The sequence below is a fragment of the Barbus barbus genome (assembly GCF_936440315.1).
Source record: "Barbus barbus genome assembly, chromosome: 2".
NCBI classification, from domain to species: domain Eukaryota; kingdom Metazoa; phylum Chordata; class Actinopteri; order Cypriniformes; family Cyprinidae; genus Barbus; species Barbus barbus.
This window is the reverse complement of record NC_136730.1, coordinates 23,840,591-23,862,485: the sequence shown is the minus strand read 5'-3', so window position 1 is coordinate 23,862,485 and position 21,895 is coordinate 23,840,591. Positions and strand designations below refer to the sequence as shown.

Below are 21,895 nucleotides of genomic sequence, written 5' to 3'. Positions count from 1 at the left end.
CCAATACCCATGTAACTGCGTTGTGCGCAATAAGTGTTTTCAAGGTTTTCAAACAGTAATACATAGTTATAACTCTGAGCCCCAAGTCACTTCTGTGAGCCATTAAATTATTTTACATATTTAGCATAGATTAGCTAAAACCAAAAAGAGATGTGGAAGGAATCCATTGCTGATCATCAGTCTACTGTAATACGTATACATCTGAAAGCACCTGGAGTGAGTGTTAAAGGCAGAATGTAAAGTATTTGATTGTTTGCCCTCTGGAACACTGTCATGAGTCTTCTGACGCTCTAGACCTTTTACGGGGACTTTCCAGCAGCCATACTCTTTTACACACAGTCATATACATACACAGTTACAGCCCGTCTCAATCAGAGTGCAGTGTCTCGCTACCAACAGTGTAATGTGTGTGTGTTAGCTATATTTGATACGTGAGCTAGACCTTACAAGCGGGTTGAATTCCTCGGTGCACCTGTTCATGCCCAGAAAATTAGTCCACTAATTATTGAAGATATTATTTTTTTTCTTTCTGTTATTATACATTATCACATCTCTCGGGTATGCTTCTACCTTGTCTTGTACTAAAGTTCTCACATTATTCATACTTTTTTCACTTTAGAGTTTTTAATGTTGATGCATGTGAATGGTACGAACATTCTGGAGTGTGCAACAGTGTAACTCTCTGCTTAATTTTTGTACTATGAAATAAACTAGCTAGTCATGACTGTTTACCAATATTAAAGCACAGTGTTGGGTAAATTACTAGAAAACTTAATCCACTACAAATTACCAATTACTTCTTTAAAATTGTATTTTGATTACATTACTGATTACTGCATTTAAAAAGTAATCAGATTACTAATTACTTTACTTTCAAGTTACTTTCAAATTTACTTTACTTTTCAAATGATCAAACCTAAAAATACACCACAAAGAGAAACTCATAGTTCTTTCATTAATTTCATATTGAATTAAAAATACACAAGTATAGGCCTATTATTTGTATACCCTGATTCACTCCCAATGTCAACAAAACTTTTCTTTTGTTTTGGTTTTGTAAAATAAACAATTAGGGTGCGCTCTCTGTATTCTCAGTCTCCGTGAATATCTTCTTGAAACAAGTCACTAGAATGAATGAAAATGACATGCGAAATACAGTCTATCTAAAGAAAGCTTGAAGTGTCTATTATTAAACGAAGTAAATCATGTCGAAAACAAATATTCTCAGATAAAATAATCCGTATGAAACCGACGCGAGGTACAATCTTTCCTATAATGTGATCATGCCCACGCACATCGCGTGCTATATGCGAACATGTAAAGGCTCTCTGTAAAAAGATTCAAGTTCATCTCGGCTACTTTTCGTTTTTGGAAGAAGACGCGCTGAGAGGAATGAGTCTTGAATTGTGATGCCGGTTTAATCCAGCTGTTGATCTCATTCTGATGAGCCATTTATTTTTTTTATTTTATTAGTGTTATTGTGACATAAACGTGTACACATTCACTTGTTGAACTTTTCCTAAACTACTGTATAATGCCAGACTAAAATATGTCGAGTGTCACATTTTGAAATATGGTAGGCAACCTTTCATTGCATCTAAGGACTGTTTACACCTGGCCACTTCATGCGTTTTCTCTGATCTGATATCTGATTTGTTAAAACGTTTCCATTTACACTTGGCCACATAAATGTGTCTTTGGAAAACGGATTTAAATCCGTTCTTCAATTCCCGCGCTCTTTCACGTCAATGAAAGCAATAGATATGTGCTGCATTTTATTAATTATCAGCTCATTTCAATATCAGAGACCGCAACAGGAGAGAGCGCGGCATCAGCAATGGAAAGATAGGTTAATTAGTCTCACTGCTTTTAATGAAGATGATTGTGTGTTGAGTGTCTGCGGCTTACTTTCAGTTTCATTCGCGGCAGTTTGCGCGTCGGCTTGCTGAAGAGATACAGCTACTCATCCGCAGTGACGCTTGTTGCAGTTGCGCAGTCATCTGATTATAACATGCCATATAGACTATAAAACGCTCTAACATGTTTATTATTTTAATATTTTGGGAGAAGTAAAATTAGCATATGGGTTTCAACAACCATTTACACTTGTCCAGTTTCGTCTGGAATGCGGCCTAGATCACCTCCTAAAGTGGTTAGGGCGATCGGATTTATATCTGTCTCGAATGCGTTTCGGAGGGCATTTACACCTGGTCTTTTCAGGATCGGATAGCTATCCGATCAGAAAAAATGCATGAAGTGACCAGGTGTAAACAGGCCCTAAATGTTGTAGGGTCTGCATTTTAGCTCGCATTCTCCGGTGATTTGTTAAAGGGCATTAAACATGATTTTTACTTCATATTTTTTAACACTGCATTTGTAACTTAAGTAACTTTACTGCATTACCAGGAAAAATAATTAGATTACAGTAACGCCTAACACCCAACTCTGCCAAAGTAACTTGGTCCTGAACCAAAGGTGTTGAAACACTGATTATTTGCAGGTTCCCTAGCTATACTCTGGGGTTTCCTTACACATTCATGCACATGTGCATTCTCCAAAAATGGCACTGATTGTAAAATTGCTAAAATATATAGATTGAAATGTATTTAAAAGTATGTTACACGGACAAGATACTATGCTTTTAACCACAGATCGAGAGCTGTAGTTGCACCCACATAAGTTTGCAATGCTGTTTGAGAATGTTCTTTGGATCAGTGGTTATGAGAAACGCCAAATTGTTGAATTTGGTACTAAATGCTAGTACAGACAGGACAACCAGATCTGGCTAATGATGCTTTTAGCAAACACACCTCAGACTGGCTAATGGCCACAGAGTGGAATTTTTTTCTGTAACTTTTGTCAGTTTGTTAAAGATGTTTCAGCATGGGTCGACTTCTCACCCTGCTTCTCTCTTGTCCATTAAGCCAAGGGTGATGCTGATACCCCTGTCCCTCATGGGAGCAGCAGGTATAGGAGTGTTTTTGTGAGCTGGGGAATTCCTGCACTAATGAGAGGGAGTAATTACCCCTCCTCCACCCCCAAGCAAAGTGGTTAATGGCAGCAATGCTTATTTACGCAGTAAACAGGTGCACAGCTGGATCAAATAACTGATAAGCTGCTTAAAGACATTCCTGTGGTCCATACTTCAAAATCAGCACATTTTCATTTGTCAAAACAAAAAGAAAAGAAAGGAAACTACAAGAAAAGAAAGGCAGCTTTATGTTTCTATGGTCTTGCTGTGCTATGCTGTAGACCTTTAACTTGTGTGAATACAGAGGTTTTCTGAACAATTGTTTTCTCTCTTAGGGTTAGGGTCAGGTTTAGGGTTAAGGGTTAAGGCCAGGGATCAATGCAGATGACCTCTACTTCTTCTCAGGTGTAATGCATCTGAGTGAGTCTGAGATCAGAGCTTCCAGAGTGAAAGTGATGCCACTGTTGAGTCTCTATAGAATGGTACTCACTGCATTTTCACCCAGAGATTGTGCTTTGATTTTTATCAGTGCACTTCCAGTTTTGACTTTGAACTAGACTAGTTTGAACTGAATTGTTTGCTTTACCTTTTTGAGTTTCTGTTTTCAGCTCATAAAAAAGATGGTTTGGTCTGTTTTAATCATTTAATGTATTTTTTAAAATAAGTTGTTGACAATGAGAAGGTATTGAAAGGAGTGAACATATTTGATACTAAGCAAAAACATTCAAGTTGAACATTTATTTAATGGTATTCAATATATGAGAATGTTACGGAAGTTCTAAGCGGCCATGCATTATTATAATTTTTCTGTCTTGTTTTCTCGTGATCACGACTTAATTTTCTCGTGATCACGACATAACGAGTTGTTTTGTCGTTATCACGACTTAATTTTCTTGTGATCTCGACATAACGAAAGTTGTTTTGTCGTTATCACGACTTAATTTTTTCTCGTGATCTCGACATAACGAAAGTTGTTTTGTCGTTATCTCGACATAACGAAAGTTGTTGATCTCAACGTAAAAACCGTTTTCTCACGACGTAATTGTAGCTATCGTGAGAAAATCAGGGTCGCTATTTTGTCTTCGACGATAAAGTTGCAGACCCGACAGCCTCCTTCTCAAGTGTCGAACACTTATGTGTAAGTCGTCAATCACTGACAGACACAGAGCTATTTCAGTTTGAGTGAGTCCCTGATCAAAGTAAAAGTGAATACGATCATCCATGATGCTGCAATGATGCTGCTTCTATAGCATTTTCTCATGCCGAATACACAGAGAAAATTAAGTCATGATAACGACAAAACAACTTTCGTTATGTCGAGATCACAAGAAAATTAAGTCGTGATCACGAGAAAACAAGACAGAAAAATTATAATAATGCATGGCCGCTTAGAACTTCCGTAGAATGTGGCAAGTCTCCAGTCAGTGGTTTGCTTGGAGAAAGTTTGCATGTTTGTAGGGTTTGTATTATAATAATTACCAGCATGCACTACTGTATGTGTTGTGTGAGAGGTCTGGGTTTGTGTAAGGATGTACACAAAGCTGATGTATGTCAAACCATGCACATACAGTATAAATCTATTCACATATCAACATCTAACTGAGCCTTTGGCTGGGATATACCCTCAACCAGAAACATCCAAATATTCATCTATTTGCTGGAGTTAAAAGAAACAAGCAACCTGTGTGTACACTGAACTTTGAATATTGTCTGCCCTGAAATCTATGACTCATACTCTTTGGACTTACTGTTTGCATTCATAATACTCAGTATTGAACAATCTAATCACTAAAGCTCCTTTTCCATCCAATTTTCAACCTAGTAGAATAAAGAGAAGTTGACAGTCAATGCATTTGAATGACAGCCACTCGTATTCATGAAATTCTACCTCATCAATTGTACACAATCCAAAATAAGGCATTTCAGTTTACTCATCTCGCAATGGCTTTTTTAAAAATTAGTAAATTGAAAACAATTATTATAATTATGCACACACAACCTCATTTTCAGTGTTTTTGTAATTTCATCCCTCTGAGTTTTTGTTTGAGTCATGGTTTTATTTTCTCAAGTCTGCTTTGTACAGAGGGAGAACAGCGTCACTGGTGTATGACGATAATTGCTGAGCAATGGAGTGCGTGATTGTTTAGTTATGGATCCATCTCTTTGTCTCTTAATTAATGCATGCAGAACAGGAGCAGGTGATCACGCATTCTTTGATGGCAGTAAGTGATCCAGCATTCTGGCTGTGGGATAAAGAGAGCTGTTAACGCCTGTCTATCTGGGGTGTAAGTTTACTCAGTTCTAACAGACAGTGTGCTGGGAACTCTGAGACCCTCAGGCCAATGGAAATGATTCACTGCAATATTACAAGATCTTTATCAGAGAGAGAGAAGCTCTTTGGATCTGTGAGAATGAGAATAGGCTGCTTTTCTCATGTCACCAGTCAGATTTTCCTTTCATCTCTCCACCCATCCAAATATTCTTGTCTCAGGCAGAATCTCTTGCATTATACTTGCATGGCACACTTACATGCATGAACAAACACACACATGCATCTTGTGTGCTGTTTCAGTATGTTCATAGGCATGATACACTGTGCATGTGTGTATTTCAGGCTCCTCAAGCATGGTGATGAATGTTTCGAGCCACATGCATGTCCGTGTTTGTGGAAAGGGAAAGAATATTATCCAGGAGACCGAGTATCGTCCCCCTGCCATCAGTGGTGAGATTACATTAACACATTCTGTGCATTCATTTTTATGTGTTTTTACACCAGTCAGTTTGCTATTCATCTTTACATGCTACAAGAAATATTATATCAAAGAGGATTATGTGGTCATTGGATTTTACTTCATTGTTTTAAATTTTGAGTATGAGGAAAATTATGCATAACAATGTAGCCTAAGTTTCCCATTTTTTACAGATATTATTGTAGCAAATTTGGTAGAGACATAAAATGTCACTGAAACTCAGCACAAACCTATTCACTTGCATCTCTCAAGGGAAAAGGGAAGAAGAGAAAATGTGTAGTGAAACTGTTTCTCAGGTCTGAATGATATTATTTTGCAGCGTGTGTCAGCATGGCACGTTTCAGTGTGAGTTCCGCCCATGTCCGTCAATGTGCACAGCTTATGGAGATCGACACTACCGAACATTTGATGGGTTCCTGTTTGATTATATTGGTGCATGCAAGGTGTACTTGGTCAAGGTGAGATTTTAGCAACAGATCCAGATAGTCCCATATCTCATATTCTTATAAAAATGTATTGTTGTTGACTGCTAATGTGTGCTCCCGTGTGTGTTAGAGCTCATTAGATGCAATGATGACTGTGACAGCAGAGAATGTTGACTGCTTTGAGAGTGGCGTGATCTGCAGAAAATCTCTCCTCATCTCTTTGGGACGCTCCTTCATTGTGTTTGACGATGACACAGGCAAACCTGTGAGTGAGCTTTTCTCTTTCTGTTTTCTCTTTCTTAAACTATAATTACACCATAAAATAGTGTAATTATGTCTGAATTAAAATAAATGCCTACAGCTTTCACCTTATAAATATAATGTGCCCCAACCATATGCAGCGTATTCCTGTACAAGTACATCCTTGAGTAGGAGTGAATATACTTTGGCAGAATATATATTTAATGCATCATACAGTTGGTCATAATGCCTCATAGTGCTAATGGTTTTGCATCTGTAGTCTTATGTTTCTTGAAACATTGGTTTGGTGTGAAACGATTGAGGTACTTTAACAATGGTTGATAATAATCTGTGGATTTGTTTCACATGTTGTTTCACAGAACCCATCCAGTGTGATCGACAGGCAGAATGTTTATATATGGCAAGCAGGATACTATACCATTGCGCATCTACTTGGGGCAGACCTCACAGTGCTGTGGGACAGAAAAACCACTGTACATATACAAGCTGGACCACGTTGGCAGGTAAAAAAAACACACAAAAAGAAGGTGAAACTGATTCCTGGCTCTGCAGTAAGTGTAAACTTTAGTAGGTATGTGAATCAATCATTTACAGATGAATTCTGATTACTTTACAAGTGTCTATTTGTGTGTTTTTGCTATTTTCAGGGCAAGCTTACTGGTCTTTGTGGGAATTTTGATCAGAAGACAGCGAATGAGATGAGAACACCAGAGAACATTGACTCGTCAACACCCCAGGAGTTTGGCAACAGCTGGACAGCGGCAGAGGCATGACAAACAGATAAACTCACAGACACTACCAGTCAAAAGTTTGGAATAATTAGGACTTTTTAAGTCTCTTATGCTTACCAAGTCTGCATTTATTTGATCAAAATAATAATGTAATTTAAATACAGTAATATTGTGAAATTAACATTTATATCCCAGCCAAATTACTACAATTTTAAAGTAACTTTTCTATTTTAATGTATTTTAAAATGTAATGTATTCCTTTGATGGCTTCAAATAGCAAGCAGTTGTTTTAAATTGTAATATGTGCTGTTACTGTTTGCAGCCTTGGTGAGCATAAGATACATTTTTCAAAAACATTAAAAAAATCGGAATTATTCCAAACTTTTGACCAGCAGTGTATGCAAAACACAGATGCACACTTTTATCTAATTCTCTTCGTTAGATGACTGAACGTGTGTTTTTGCCCTTCAGAATGTCTAAAATCTGGTGGTAGCTAAACAAATCAAAAACTCTAATGAATGTGTCTGTTTGTGTGTGAATGTCCCATCAGTGTGTGAACAGTCCTGATATAAGGCACCCCTGCAATCTTAATCCTCTTCGAGAGCCCTTTGCTAAAAGACAGTGTGGGATTTTGCTCAGTGAAGTGTTCCAAGTCTGCCACCCTGTGGTAAGCTGATCACAGATAACCAGCAGTCATTAATGCTCACATTCACACTGAGTCAAAATGTACATGTGAGTGAGAGAGGGTGTCTGTGTATAAAAGTGTTTGATGCTCTGTAGGTAGATGTCACATGGTTCTATATGAACTGCCTGGTGGACACCTGTGGCTGCAACCGTGGAGGAGACTGTGAGTGTTTCTGCACAAGCGTTGCAGCGTATGCTCAACGCTGCTGCCAAAAGGGCGTCACCATTGATTGGCGCTCCCCTTCTGTCTGCCGTGAGTGACACTTCAGCCCAGGCATATTCCTAGAATCAATCATTGTGATAATAACCATTAACTGAATATGTAAGGGTGAATACGCATTCTTCTAAAAGATAATGATAGTCTGGAGGAAGAAGGAACTGAGCGATCAACATTAGTTTTTCATCACATGATTGGTTTTTATGGTACTGTATAATGAGTAACATTTTGTTCTTCCTCTTACAGCTTATGACTGTGAATACTACAACAAAGGTACATCTGTAGTTTTTTTGATGATAATATTTGTATTTGTCTGAGAGATTTTTAATTTTGACTGTGTGTGTGTGTGTGTGTGTGTGTGTGTATGTGTGTGTGTGTGGGGAAATGCACGTCCACATAGCTTTAGGGAAAGGACCACTGAAGCTGTTGACCTACAGAGAGAGAGGAACACTGCTGTTAGCCAATAAAACAAGTGGACTGGTGTTTCCAAAAAGAGAATTGACCAGTACTGATGAGATCCTGACAATGTTCATGATGACTCCAGGCATCAGCAAAGCCAGACCACATGGTCAGTCTGACAGACAAAAGCACGCAATCAACATCTGCTCAAGTCACTTTTGGAAATATATATAGTAAAACATGCATATTTCAGACCAAATCTAAACATTTTGTAGCAAAAACCTTCCAGTTTAGATGTATTATTCTATTTATAGTCTGTATATGTTGCTTTTCTTAATGGGTATGTTGTTAATGCTGCAGACACATCACTGGTGTCATTTGAGGCGGCAGACAGACCCAACTACTTCTTAAAAGCAGAGCGCAGTGGCCAGCTGAGACTGCAGAAGTGGGAGGAAAGTGAGGCATTCTGGGATGCAGCTACATTTGTTCTTCATAGAGACACCTGGATCTCAGGCTTTGATTCACTAGAGTCCCTGGCAAAGCCAGGGTTTTTTCTGCATTTCATGCTGTCCAGACTCCAACTCATGAAATACAGTCACTCAGATCGGTACCGCCAAGCTACTCTATTCAAATTGACAGGTCAGCATGTGGTTACATACATGTACAACCTTGCTTATAATCACACAAAAATGACGACTTGCTTTTTTCAAATCATTATTTTTACTACAGGTGCCATACCACAGTATCCAATGGGTCCTCGATGTCAGTGGCGGTATGAATCATGTGTGAGTCCATGCTTCAGGACATGCAGTGACCCATCAGGTCTGATCTGTGCCAGTATCATGAAGTAAGAGCACACACATTTATGCATGCGAATATACACACATTTGTTTTCTGCAAATATTTACAAGTATCTAAATTGTGTAAAGTGATATACACGCATGTACCTTTCTGTAGGGTTGAGGGATGCCTGCCTCAGTGTCCAAGTCACATGGTTCTAGATGAGGTCACTCACAGATGTGTCTTTATGGAGGACTGTAAGCTACCATTTGTGATACTTCTATTACTAGTGCTACTGTAAAATAAAATCACTGACATTTTTTATTTTAATGAGGTGAATGATGGGTTTAGATATACTTCCACAATCATTGTCATATGATTTGATTAAGGCAGCTTATGTTACCTTTCAGTTCGTTCACCTTCAGTTACCTTCGTAACTAAAGCTAACAATCTTTGAGAAAAACATTTCTTAACAGTAGTTGTAAAAGGAGCAATTTAAAAATAATTTAGCTTTTTGTATTTGTATTGCCATAGTAAATCCAAGCTTCAGTTTAGCTAGCTTAAAGTAACACAATTAGCTATGATTTTAAAGAGATATTTTGTGCAGTGTCTAATAAATATCGTGTTTGTGTTTAGGCATTAAACCTGCTGTTGTTCCTCCATTCACGCCAGCCAGTACTGTCGTATCATCATCAACAACCTCCTCAGAGCATTCCACCTTGAGTGGTCCAGTGGTATCTATATCACTCACTTCTTCAACAGTGTCAAAGTCTAGCACCACTGCTTCCACACCTACAGCACACATGCCAAGCACTGAAAAGCTTACATCTTCTCCTATCAGACCTGGGGTGGTGGAAACCATTACCACATTAACAACATCCACTTCCTCCCCAAGCCAACTGGCTTCCACTGAGAGAACCACTAAAGCACCAAGCATCACCCACAGTTCCACTTCCTCCACCAAAGTGTACACTAGCCCAATGTCTCTCTCAGAAACACTCTCAGAGACCTCTACAACAAGCAGGCCAACAGAATATTTTACACTTCTCACACGTACCACAGCTATCCCCTCACTGTCTACTTTTACACCCGTTCTGTCATCTACCTCAAGTAAGGAGCCGACCAGAGTAAGCACTCTACCTGTGCTTCCAGTCTCAACCAGCATAAGCTCCACAGACACCACTTCCCCAACAGTCAAAGTGTCCTCTCCTCCTACCTCTAGTACTGAGACCCCTAGAGTCACAGAGGCCTTTATATCTACTGAAAAGACCACAACACACTCTGTGACATTTAGTGGCAGTACACAGTTTCCTGTTGAAACCATCAGCACAACAAAGTCCACATCACCATCGATTACAACACCTATATTGGAATCAAGTACCTCTGTCACCACAGAAAAAATTACCTTTCCAACATCTTTACACACTGTGAAGACCCGAGAGAGCACCTCTGAAACACAGAAGCCTTTGGACATCACTACCATTTCCACTTCCCCTACAGATATTGAAGCATCAACCTCTCATATTACAGTAAAATCCACAAGTTCTGCTTTTCCAACACCAACTTCAACTCAAACGACACCTTTTCTTCCTTCAACATCAACCTCAGAGCAACCTGAAACTTCAAAAACAACATTGTCTGTCTCCACATCTGCTCCAACAACCTTCATCACTACAGTGTCCTCTCAAGCTCCTGCATTTGTTTCAACAGAAACCACAGCAAAAACAACCTATCAACCAATATCTGTTATATATCCTTATCCTGATGTTCCAACAACTGATAGAACTTTACAGACAGATTGGAGAGTGATCCAAACCACATCAACTCCATCACTAGAAACAACCCAAACCAGTGCCAGGATAGCAGAGACACCACTTACCACCTACACCAGCATCCCATTCACCTCAGCACCTACAGAAGAAACATCAACACTGCTTACATCACATGTGTCACCTACTGACAAGACAACTTCTAGAGATGTCTCTGCTTCTACTACGCTGAGCCCTACAGAGTCTCACTGGAGTTTAGTTTCCACCACTGCTCTTCTTTCAGACAAAGTCAGCACATCACCAGCTCATCCTCCTTATTCTATGACAACTCCAAGCACCACATCTGCACTGCCTGAGATTTTTCCAGCTTCACCATCCATACTTACAATGGCAACATCAGTATCTCAAGCCCCAACAAAAACCACAGAAACAACTGTCACTTCTGAGACACCTCTGCTAACATCTACTGCAGCTGAGAAAGATATTATTTCTACCACTCAAACATCTACAGCTAGACCTTTGAGTATTCATTCTGTCACTGAGACAACTAGGGTTTCTTTTGATACAGATAGAGCTGTGCTGTCAACCACCGCAACAACCCAGACATCAGCACTGATCCATGAGACCTCCAGCACCCTTCCTTCCACAATGACTCCAAAATTCACAACCCGTGTCACACCAGTCCTGACCTCACGGGTGGCTGTGGCTACCACACGACGAGAAACTCCACAAGTTGTAGCTACAACCAGCATCTCATCTCCAACTAGGAATGCAACGACATTGACAACACCTGCAACCACTTCTACAGATAAAGTGACCACTGTTTCCACAGACACAACTACTTCTAGTATGCCTGTTGCTACTTCTAGCACACTTCCAACACACATTCCTGACATCACGGAGTACACCACTGAAACTGGTCCGACCACAACGCTGCTGTCATCAATTGGAACAACTCCAGTGCCTAGTGTGGCATCAGTTTTTACCCAGACTACCATTTCAACACAGCCCCCTACTTCCTCTACTGTCACTGAGAGTAGTCCTGTAACCAGTGCAAGTGCCTCTACTGAGCGCCCTCTGGTGGATGAATATACCATAGTCACAGTCATGCCACCTGCTCCAGACACTGCCCGAACAACACTGAGTTCATCTATGATGACCAGTCTGCCCTACACAATAGAAACAGAGCACTGGATGACAAGCCAGATGCATGCAGTTCCAAAAACTACTGCTCTTGAGCCAAGCAGAGTGTGCACTGTAAGTCAATTATAAAATACTTTTATATAGTATTAGCTGTCTTTAATTATGTGGTGGTATGAAAAAATGTTTATATATAATATTTGTATAACCAAAGTCAGCTATTACATGCTAAACTAAATAATATGTGTGTATGTGTCTGTAGTCGCCATATTCAGAGGTAGTGGATGAATGTACAAAGCTTATTTGTGTCAGTGGCCAGTTGCTCCTCTTCAATAAGTCTCAGAGCTGCCGATATGATCCTACACCTCCAAACTGTGGTCTGCTTGGCTTTGCCGTACTGGTCAATGGTGATAAGTGCTGTCCACGATGGCACTGTCCATGTGAGGAACACCTGCATTATATACATTACTATGATCTTTTCTATTCTGTCATTTGTTTAACTACTGAATGTTTATTAAGATTTTTTTTTTTGGCATGTAGGTCGTTGTTCAGTGTTTCCCGATCTTAATCTGATCACATTTGATGGGAAAAGTGTTGCGATTTATAAAGCTGCTTTATATGTGGTGGCTCAGCTTCCCAATGAGACGGTCAGCATCCTGGTACAAGAGTGTTCTGGACCAGATGACACTGTAAGAAATGCACATCTCCTTTGTTTCGATCTAACCTTCAGGATAGCTCCTCACAACTCTAGTGCTCTTTATGCGTCCTTTTTTTAACCAAAAATATATCAAAGTCATAATATCATTCTATTTGATTCCAGCTTGTGTGGAACTTTACCAATTTGTGTCTGGCAGCTTTAAACATTACTCACAAATCCAACGAAGTGCTCATCAATCGTCTGCAGAGACGCGTGAGTATCCATCTGTTTGCAATTCTTGAAATAACGTTTGTAGTGTTAATAGATTATAAAAAGAGGTTTAAATAAAACTGGAAAATTATTATTATTATTCCAGCCTGGCAGATATATATGAATGAAAGAGGTTCAAAATATACAATGGGTTGTTTTTTCCAGCTATATGTGAACTCCAGGTATGCAAAGCCACGTTTTAAGAAGTTTGGTTTTGAGATTCTGGACACAGGAAATATGTATCTAATCCGAAGTCCAGCTGGTTTGAAGATCCAGTGGTTCCACACTACAGGCATGATGGTGATTGAGATGGACAGCTATAACAACAGACTCCCTACAATGGGCTTGTGTGGTACGAAACCAATAACCACAGATTATGTGTACTGGAAAAATGATCATATCATATTTTAATGCCATCTACTTCCTTCATGTCCCTCACTCTCCACCTCTCTCATCTTTCTCTTTGTCACCCTGTCCAGGTAGGTGTGATGGTAATCCTTTGAATGATCTGACTCTGTCTAACGGTACAGTTGTGCCTGATCAAGAGGATCCGGCCGTGTTCATCGATAGCTGGCAGATTCCCAACACCACCAGCTACGTCAGCCACAGCAGACGGAGGGAGGTCAACTGCACCACGGGCGACTGCTCCCAGTGCATGAGCATGCTGAGCGACCGTACCTACACCATCTGCCATCCTTATGTACGGCACACAACATGCACATCCCTCCAATAGCAAACCTGCAAACACACCTGTGATTATGCACTACATTTCCTGAATGTTTTTTTGCGCTGTAGGTCCCTCCAGCAATGTTCTGTGAGATGTGGGTGAGAGATGTGGAGTATGTGAATAATCCATGTCTTGCTTTGGCTGCTTATGCTGCTTCCTGCCACAAATTCAACATCTGCATGGAATGGAGGAGCTCTGACTTCTGCCGTATGTAGTTACCAAGGCATATCAGCACAACTTTAGGGAACAATGGTTTCCACATTTGTATATGGTGTTAAATGCCATTTATTGGTATGTTCTCTAATGTTTTCCTGTGTAGCATTCATGTGCCCAGAAAATCTGCGCTACCAAGCATGTCTGCCTGCCTGCACTGCCCCATCCTGCCCAAACCCAGAGTTTGAGTTTGTCCCAGAGCAATGCACAGGCCTTTCGGAAGGCTGTGTGTGTCCAGAGGGAACTCTATTACACCGGCCCTATTCTGCCTTATGTATTCCACCCAGCAAGTGTGGTATGCTCCTTGTCTGTGTGTCTGTCTCTTTCTTTTTAAAGGGATTTAGCTCTTGTTATTCATTTATTTGAGTCATGATATTTGTTTGTAGCATGTACTGATAGTTTTGGAATCCCACGTGCTCTTGGGGAGGTTTGGAAAGCCTCACTGGATGGCTGCTGCATGTATAAGTGTGAGAACGACAGCATAGTTCCGGTGGAGTATAACTGCAGTAACGTCCCTCAGCCAGTCTGCACGCGTACAGGAGAGATTACAGTCAGCCTAGCAGATGACAGCAGCTGCTGCCCTCAAAAAGCCTGTGGTTTGTTACACAATCATTTCACATGTATTTACTGAAGAACTGGGCAGAATGACTGTACATTCATAAAAACATACTGTTTAATCCATCAAGTTAAAAAAAATATATATATTATTACATGGTGATTGAATATCTGAAAACGTTCTGGAGTTGAATTTCAAGTGAAATTACTAAATCTAAAATGAAATTTGTCATACTGCCAAACACTATTTAACATTGTATGTGTTAATGCACATAACTCTTATTAATGTAACTCGTGTATTAATGTAACTAATGTATTAGTTTACCATTACATAATAAGTTTAGATATTTTGTTTAATCCATGCTTAAAGGGATAGTTCACCCAAAAATGAAAATGTACTCACCCTCAAGTTGTTCCAAACCTATATGAGTTTCTTTCTTTTGTTGAACATAAAAGATATTTTGTAGAATGCTGGTAATCAAACAGTTGATGGTCCCGATTGACTTCCATAGTATTTCTTTCCTTACTATGGAAGACCAACAACTGTTTGGTTCTTCAAAATTCTTCAAAATATATATATATATTTTTGTGTTCAACATAAGAAACTTATATAGGTTTGAAACGACATGAGGGTGAGTAAATGATGACAAAATTTAAATTTTTGAGTGAACTATTCCTTTAATTGTTTTGTGACAGTTTGTAACCAGAGCATGTGTGAGGCAGCTCCTATGGATTGTAAATATGGGGAGAAGTTAGTGTCGTATCATAGGCAGGACTCCTGCTGCCCAGAATACCTATGTGGTGAGTTTGGACATATTTTGTGTCCTATTTTATTTGAGTCTGTGTACTTGTGTGTGCATACTAATTCATGTATGCTTCTTGTTTTTTTAGAGTGTGATCCTGATCAGTGTGTCTTGGACATTCCTGTGTGTCATGAAGATCAGACATTGATCGCCACTCGTGCTGAAGGCAGCTGCTGTTTGGCACACATCTGCAGTAAGTCATTACGATTAATGTTGAAATCATGTTGTTCCAATATGACTGACATTCTTCCACTGAATAAAAAGAGAGAAATTATTAGGACTTGTACAATAGACATTATATAATATACTGTAGCAGTATATTATACAATAGTTATTTTGAATTATTCATTACATTCCAAGTCTTTAGAAGTCATGTTCTATGAGTAAATAGTAAGAATTTGGGTAAATTCGTCCTTTAAAATGAATTTCCACCCTGTTGTCATTATTTGATTTCAGGCTACCTAATGATTTTTTATTGTGTGTTTATTATTGTGTTAGTGTGTGACAAATGTTCTGAGGCAGCTCCAGTGTGTCAAGTTGGAGAACTGCTGATTGTGGACACAAACAGCACAGAGCGCTGCTGTCCAGTTTATCACTGCTGTGAGTACAAACACATGATTAAACATACCGACATTTGCCATTTTCATTCCCAGTTGTGAGCTTATAGTAAGCCAATTACAGTAGAAAAATATAACAACAACCAGTATCCACAGATGAACAAGTAATCTAAAACTGCATGCATGTAAATTAATTGTGACATAAAAATTGACAGCCCTCAAGCTCCAAAAAAAAGAAGTACCTTCAAAACACCAACTTAACTGAAACAGTGAAGTGTTATTGTAACAGTGTTGTGTGTATATGTATGCAGTGTGTGAGACCTCTCGATGCTTAGACATCACATGTCCAGTTGGCATGGCAGTAGTTTCCACACGGATTCAAGATCAGTGTTGTCCATCACAGACATGCGGTAAGCCCACCAACCCAGTAATAATGTGGTCTAAGTTTAGAAGTACTTACTGTACATTAGATTGTCTTTGTTCATGTGATATCAGTGTGAGGGTATGTCAGTCTGTTTGTGTATTGCTTGTCTGTGTTTGTGAGTTTCTGTGAATGTGTGCTAAAGAAACAGAATGCAAATCTGTATTGATAGTCTGTTTCTGAAAAAGACTAAAGCTCCTCTCTCTCTTAGAATGTGCATGTGAGAAAGTCCTTCGGCCTAAATGTGCTCTGGTGAGTCACCAGAAATTACTGTATCGAAATGATTTATTATTCCATTATTTGTCTGATCAGAGTTGGTTCATATCTGATATCAGATGTATTGTGTTGTAGGGGGAAAGTATGCAGTTAGACAGAGCATTTCTGTCTGATCCGGAAAACCGCTGTGCCTGCAAACGATTCATTTGTGGTGAGAACAAACACGTCTGTTTGAAATGCTCTGAAAATACATTAAAAATGTTATCAAAAAATCTCTATATACATACGTTTATGAAATATGTATTTGTATTTGTACATTTCTGTGTGTGTGTGTATTTGTAGTGAGAGAGGAAGTGTGTGTGGATGGTGAACGGGGAGTGATGCGGCCTGGGCAGACACTGGTCGAGCACCGTGATCAGGGTGTGTGTTACACCACACAGTGCACACACACACTGGACTCTGCCACAGGTTTCTATCTCCTCAGAGTCGCTGGCACTAACTGCACTGCACGCTGCCAGCCTGTGAGTATTTAAAAGACATATATACACAAGCCAAACACAAAATACCTCCTAACTGTGTTATGTGTTCTCCAGAACCAAATATATATCCCTCCTAAAGACCCCAGCAGCTGCTGTGGCGTGTGTAAGAACATTTCTTGCCTGATCCGGAGTGAGAATGGATCTGCAACTATGTACAAGGTGATGTTCAGCAAAAGCTCATGTTCTCCTCCACTCTAAACCCTGCACAAAAGCTGCACAGAACTAAACTGCTCTACCACTTGTTTAAAAGCGTTTTTACTGCTTAATATTTTTGTGGAAGCCATGTTACATTTTTTTAAGGATTCTTTGGTGATAGATTTTAATAGAGCAACATTTATTTGAAAAAGTGTCTTTTGTAATATTACACACAATGTTGTCACTTTTGACCAATTTTATGCGTCCTTGCAGAATAAGATATTATAAACCAACATGTTTTGAAGCCATTATTAAATTTTAGAATTTCATTGAAATATTTTTTTTTTATCTCATATTTTTCTAACGACTCTCTTGCAGCACTTTGGTCCTGTTGGGTTTGTTCTGCTGTGGTGTAAATGTGCAGTATTTTGTGTGTTCCCCTCTCCAGGCAGGGCGCAGCTGGGTGTCTGACTGCATGCGCTATGACTGTACAGACACTCTGTCAGAACCTGTGCTCGTCTCCCACCCTTACAGCTGTCCCCCTTTTAACGAAACTGAGTGCATGAAGGTAAATTCTCTCATCTTGATAAACATAAATCTAAATAAATAAAAAGGTCCCTTCTGTTTGAACCCTGCTACATTTTTAAAAAATATTCATCTTGTCTTAGATTGGAGGCACCGTTGTGAGTTACATGGATGGGTGCTGCAAGACATGTGAGTACAGAGGTTACATTCCTTTGTTCATTTCTGCTCTTGTTATTACAAGAAACATGGGTAATGTTAACATTTAAAAGCTCCATCTGTTTCTTCCACAAGTCTTTTGCACTCATTATGTATGAATGAAAACAACAAACAAGACACGGGACATTTGTTCTGTACCGGCAAGATAAAGAGCAAAATTCATAGACCTAAACATAAAAACAATAAATCCTGCCAACAATAGAGAATTGATTAAAAGCACTGATATGCACACAACAGCAAAAAGTTCCTTTCTTGTATCAGGCTGAGTGTAACGTTCTGTAACAATCTCTCCAGGCGCTGCGAACTCCCTGTTCCCCTTCTCTGTTAGCCCTTTGAAACCCACAGTTAGCACAAACTGTGAACAAGGTACCTGATTCTAACGTCAGACCTCAAGGCTCGCCATCACCATTGTTGATTTCCAACAATGTACTCCCCCTATTCAATCTATATAGGAATCTCAACAGATATGAAGATAACTGCTCATTGAAGCCATTTATACCTCTAGTCACTTTTCTCCCAGATGTTTCTTGGAAGCAGCTAAATCTTTCCCCATTTTGCTCTGTCGGGCAGTGCATTGTTGATTGCCAACAATGTACTGTTGGTAGTGGCCAGTTAGAGAGTTTCTGTAGCTCTGCATGATTCAGAGTGCTTAGGCTGTAGCTTCTAATCACATAGTATGTGTAGTTTGTGGTAATGGGGTGTTTGGTAATGTTTTGGGTGATATGGCAACATTAGCAATCCAAAGCATTTTCCAAATCTGTTGTCTCCTTCCAGTGTTGTTGCCTTCTCTGCCACATTACTCAAACCATTACAGCTTCTGCTCACTACTGATCTGTATGTTTTATTGGAAAATCAAGTATTGGGGCTCATTTGGGTCTTTTTTTACTTTTGAGGTGGTGGAATGACACAGATGTTGAGTACAAGTAAATTCATATGTATCACTTATTTTCAGTAGATGAGTAGTTTTATAGTGATTACTTTTTTTGTCAGCTAAGTGGGGAAAGAATAGTATTATTTCTACTGTCAGTTATTCATCACAAGAACATGTTATTAAAATCCTGTGAAGTTAAACTTTTAATCTTAGGGGAGGATGAAAAAGGTGAACTGTTTATTATTATTATTATTATAAAATCTATTTAAAAAAAAAATAGCATTCATACTATGAATTTTTATTGAATTGGGAAATTCAAAAGTAAGCTGCGGTGTTAAACCAGATTCAAATATTCCATCGGGATTCATTTTAATTCATTTCATTCAGCTTCATCCTTTTCAGACAGATTATGCTTTTTTAACAACACTTTCACAAATCAACATTATCTAATGCATATTCAAGCATGTTCTGAATGCAAAGATTACTATATAACCAGAGGCTAAGCCATCCAGTGATGTCACTTAAAGTGGCATCCCAGCAATGTTCTTGAGCAATGCTCTGTTGTCAATAATTTTTCTTCACTCAAATTGACGGTAAGTAGTTAAATCGTTTAAACATCATCTTAGCAACAGGAAGTCAAGCAACTAACAAGCAATTAAAAGGGTCATGAACTGCCTTTTTAATTATTTTGCACTGATCTCTGAGGTCCTCTTATAATGTTATCAATATTTTTACATGCAAAAATAGCAATAGGCTGTTTTTGACCCCCCTCATCAGAACGCTCTGTTTGAATGGGCATGGCGGATTGTAGACCTGGAAGTAAAACATCTATTGCTGTGATTGGCTAATACTTGTGTATGCTTGACAGACTACATTCCTCATAGATGGTCGCTGCTGTCATTTAAGTTAAAAACGCATAAATACTCGTATCGAATGATCTGTAATAACAGACAAAGCAATAGTGACTATAAAATAAAAACAGTTACTCACTTGTGTGTTGCAACATTACTGTTGGATCCAAAAAAGTCGGCACAGCATCGTCTTTAAGTTTCAATCTTTCTGAAAATCTCACGTCAAATCGTGCCATTGTTTGAAAATGAATCCGAAGTGAAATGAAGTGAACAAAGGACCAAATTCTTACTGATATGGTCTGAAACTTCATTAAAAATAAAGTTAATCCACTCTTTCAGAAGGAAGGCAATGCAAAGACAGCTTGGCTCTGCACAGTGTCTTGTATTGGAAGCGATCTTTATCGTTTGGTTTCTGCATAGACCTACTTTCACCTCTCTTGTTTTACACTACATTTGTAAATCAGTGGGTGGGGCTAAACGGGCACATTTAAACAGGCAGGGTTTATCCACACTATTACATCATAGAGTGGCACATTCAAGAATCTGTCGTTTTGGCTTCAATATAAGCTGTTTTTAGACTAACAAGAAAGTTTTGAGTTCTGAAACTTGTTTTTGTAGTACAATGACCTCTATGTCAAAAATCAAGGTAATTTTGTTTTCTCAGCTCATGACTCCTTTAAATGAGTATCTACCTCAGAAGATGCTTAATCGTCATAGCGAGAGTAGGAGTTATTCATTAAATGAATTAGAACTGTCATACAGGATGAAAAAGATAATCCATTGGCTTTTCATGCTGTAGGTAAAGAGGACGGGAAGTCATGTCAGAAAGTGACAGTAAGGATGACAATTAGAAAGAATGACTGCCGTAGTAACAGACCGGTGAGTTCATTTCAGAATATATACCCATTATAATCAGACTCTAATTTGGCTGTAAACTGGCTTACAGGTCATGTTCATGTTCACAGGTCAACATAGTGTCATGTGATGGAAAGTGTCCATCTGCAAGTATTTACAACTACAACATCAACACGTATGCACGCTTCTGTAAGTGCTGCAGAGAGATGGGGCTGCAGCGGCGTTCAGTCCAACTCTACTGCAGCGGAAACTCCACGTGGGTTAGTTACACCATACAGGAACCTACGGACTGTTCCTGCCAGTGGTCATAAATCTTAAACCATAATAAAAGAAAGTGTTACTTATCATTCAACTTGAACATGAAGGACCATAAAATCTACAGTTTAAATATAGTGTTGTAAAGCCTTTTTATGTTTCACAGAGCAGAATATACTGTTTGTTCTACCAAAATTGTTAAATATTTCAGAAAATGTTCTGAAGCTTATGAATCCAACAGCAACAGTAATAATATAACTACGTGCTCCTGATCTGTGTATATATGGAATTGTACCACACAGCACACTGAAATAAAGACTTGCTAATTGTATTTAGACGCTTTTCTACAGGTAGTGTTGCTTCTTAATGATCTGAATATTATGTGATTTGATAACATGTTATATAACAATCACGTTTATTGAATAATTGATCTTATGCTGTATTTTGAGCACTTTATTTATTTATTACCATATAAGAACAATTGCTTCACTCAAAATACAAGATTTTATACACGTACAATAAGTATGAATTATGCGTAGCGTTTATCGATGAAGCAAAATAATTTATCTTCATGATCTGGTTTAAGTGGTTGCAAAGTCAACATAAATTTGCTTTCTACGGTATGGCACATTTTAAGAACAGCTTAAGCTTTTTTGTGAGGTACTAGACGTACAACTGAATATGTGAAGTTCCTGTTTTTATATCTGGGTCCACAGTATTGCAATGTTGCATCAATAAAATGCAAATGGATGGTCATAATGAATACCTCTGTATAGACTGAAATATTTTATAATATTTGATAGAATTATATATTTTATTATGGAGCCCTCTTTAGGTTCTTGGTTTAACATTTTACCTGCTGAAGAATTGCAAAATACATATGCTTAGTTTTTAATTGTGTACTATACTGTATGTATATTTCCATTTTCAATAAAAAAATCTTTTTAAAAAAATGAATAAGACTATGTTTTTTTAAAGATGCAGAGTTTCTGTTTGTGTTTGAGTTTTAATCGGTGCATATTAAATCTGAGTTTTTCAAAACTGCAGTTTCAATGGTTTCTGGTTGTGGCCCATGCCAGCACCTGCAGGTGCACTTTTTTTAACTAGTATTTATTTTATTTA

At 38.7% G+C, this 21,895-nt stretch overlaps 1 protein-coding gene across 1 annotated transcript in view; it reads left to right on the top strand.

The window, feature by feature from the left end:
• The window catches only part of LOC306881337 (otogelin-like), a gene marked incomplete at both ends in the record, with an annotated part of 50,870 nt that extends 30,041 nt beyond the window's left edge, over window positions 1-20,829 (top strand). Inside the window, 32 exons of the mRNA XM_079435382.1 lie at window positions 5,586-5,693; window positions 6,041-6,179; window positions 6,277-6,411; window positions 6,767-6,910; window positions 7,055-7,174; window positions 7,689-7,805; window positions 7,919-8,075; window positions 8,286-8,312; window positions 8,440-8,607; window positions 8,799-9,285; window positions 9,396-9,475; window positions 9,855-12,244; window positions 12,390-12,567; window positions 12,668-12,816; window positions 12,948-13,037; window positions 13,200-13,386; window positions 13,514-13,734; window positions 13,830-13,968; window positions 14,081-14,269; window positions 14,361-14,570; window positions 15,226-15,330; window positions 15,421-15,525; window positions 15,831-15,932; window positions 16,201-16,299; window positions 16,522-16,562; window positions 16,662-16,737; window positions 16,869-17,047; window positions 17,120-17,224; window positions 17,649-17,768; window positions 17,869-17,914; window positions 20,463-20,542; window positions 20,629-20,829. Of these exons, the coding sequence (XP_079291508.1) occupies window positions 5,586-5,693; window positions 6,041-6,179; window positions 6,277-6,411; window positions 6,767-6,910; window positions 7,055-7,174; window positions 7,689-7,805; window positions 7,919-8,075; window positions 8,286-8,312; window positions 8,440-8,607; window positions 8,799-9,285; window positions 9,396-9,475; window positions 9,855-12,244; window positions 12,390-12,567; window positions 12,668-12,816; window positions 12,948-13,037; window positions 13,200-13,386; window positions 13,514-13,734; window positions 13,830-13,968; window positions 14,081-14,269; window positions 14,361-14,570; window positions 15,226-15,330; window positions 15,421-15,525; window positions 15,831-15,932; window positions 16,201-16,299; window positions 16,522-16,562; window positions 16,662-16,737; window positions 16,869-17,047; window positions 17,120-17,224; window positions 17,649-17,768; window positions 17,869-17,914; window positions 20,463-20,542; window positions 20,629-20,829 (6,694 nt within the window). The remainder of the gene's footprint in view (window positions 1-5,585; window positions 5,694-6,040; window positions 6,180-6,276; window positions 6,412-6,766; window positions 6,911-7,054; window positions 7,175-7,688; window positions 7,806-7,918; window positions 8,076-8,285; window positions 8,313-8,439; window positions 8,608-8,798; window positions 9,286-9,395; window positions 9,476-9,854; window positions 12,245-12,389; window positions 12,568-12,667; window positions 12,817-12,947; window positions 13,038-13,199; window positions 13,387-13,513; window positions 13,735-13,829; window positions 13,969-14,080; window positions 14,270-14,360; window positions 14,571-15,225; window positions 15,331-15,420; window positions 15,526-15,830; window positions 15,933-16,200; window positions 16,300-16,521; window positions 16,563-16,661; window positions 16,738-16,868; window positions 17,048-17,119; window positions 17,225-17,648; window positions 17,769-17,868; window positions 17,915-20,462; window positions 20,543-20,628) is intronic.
• Window positions 20,830-21,895: the final 1,066 nt, after the last annotated feature.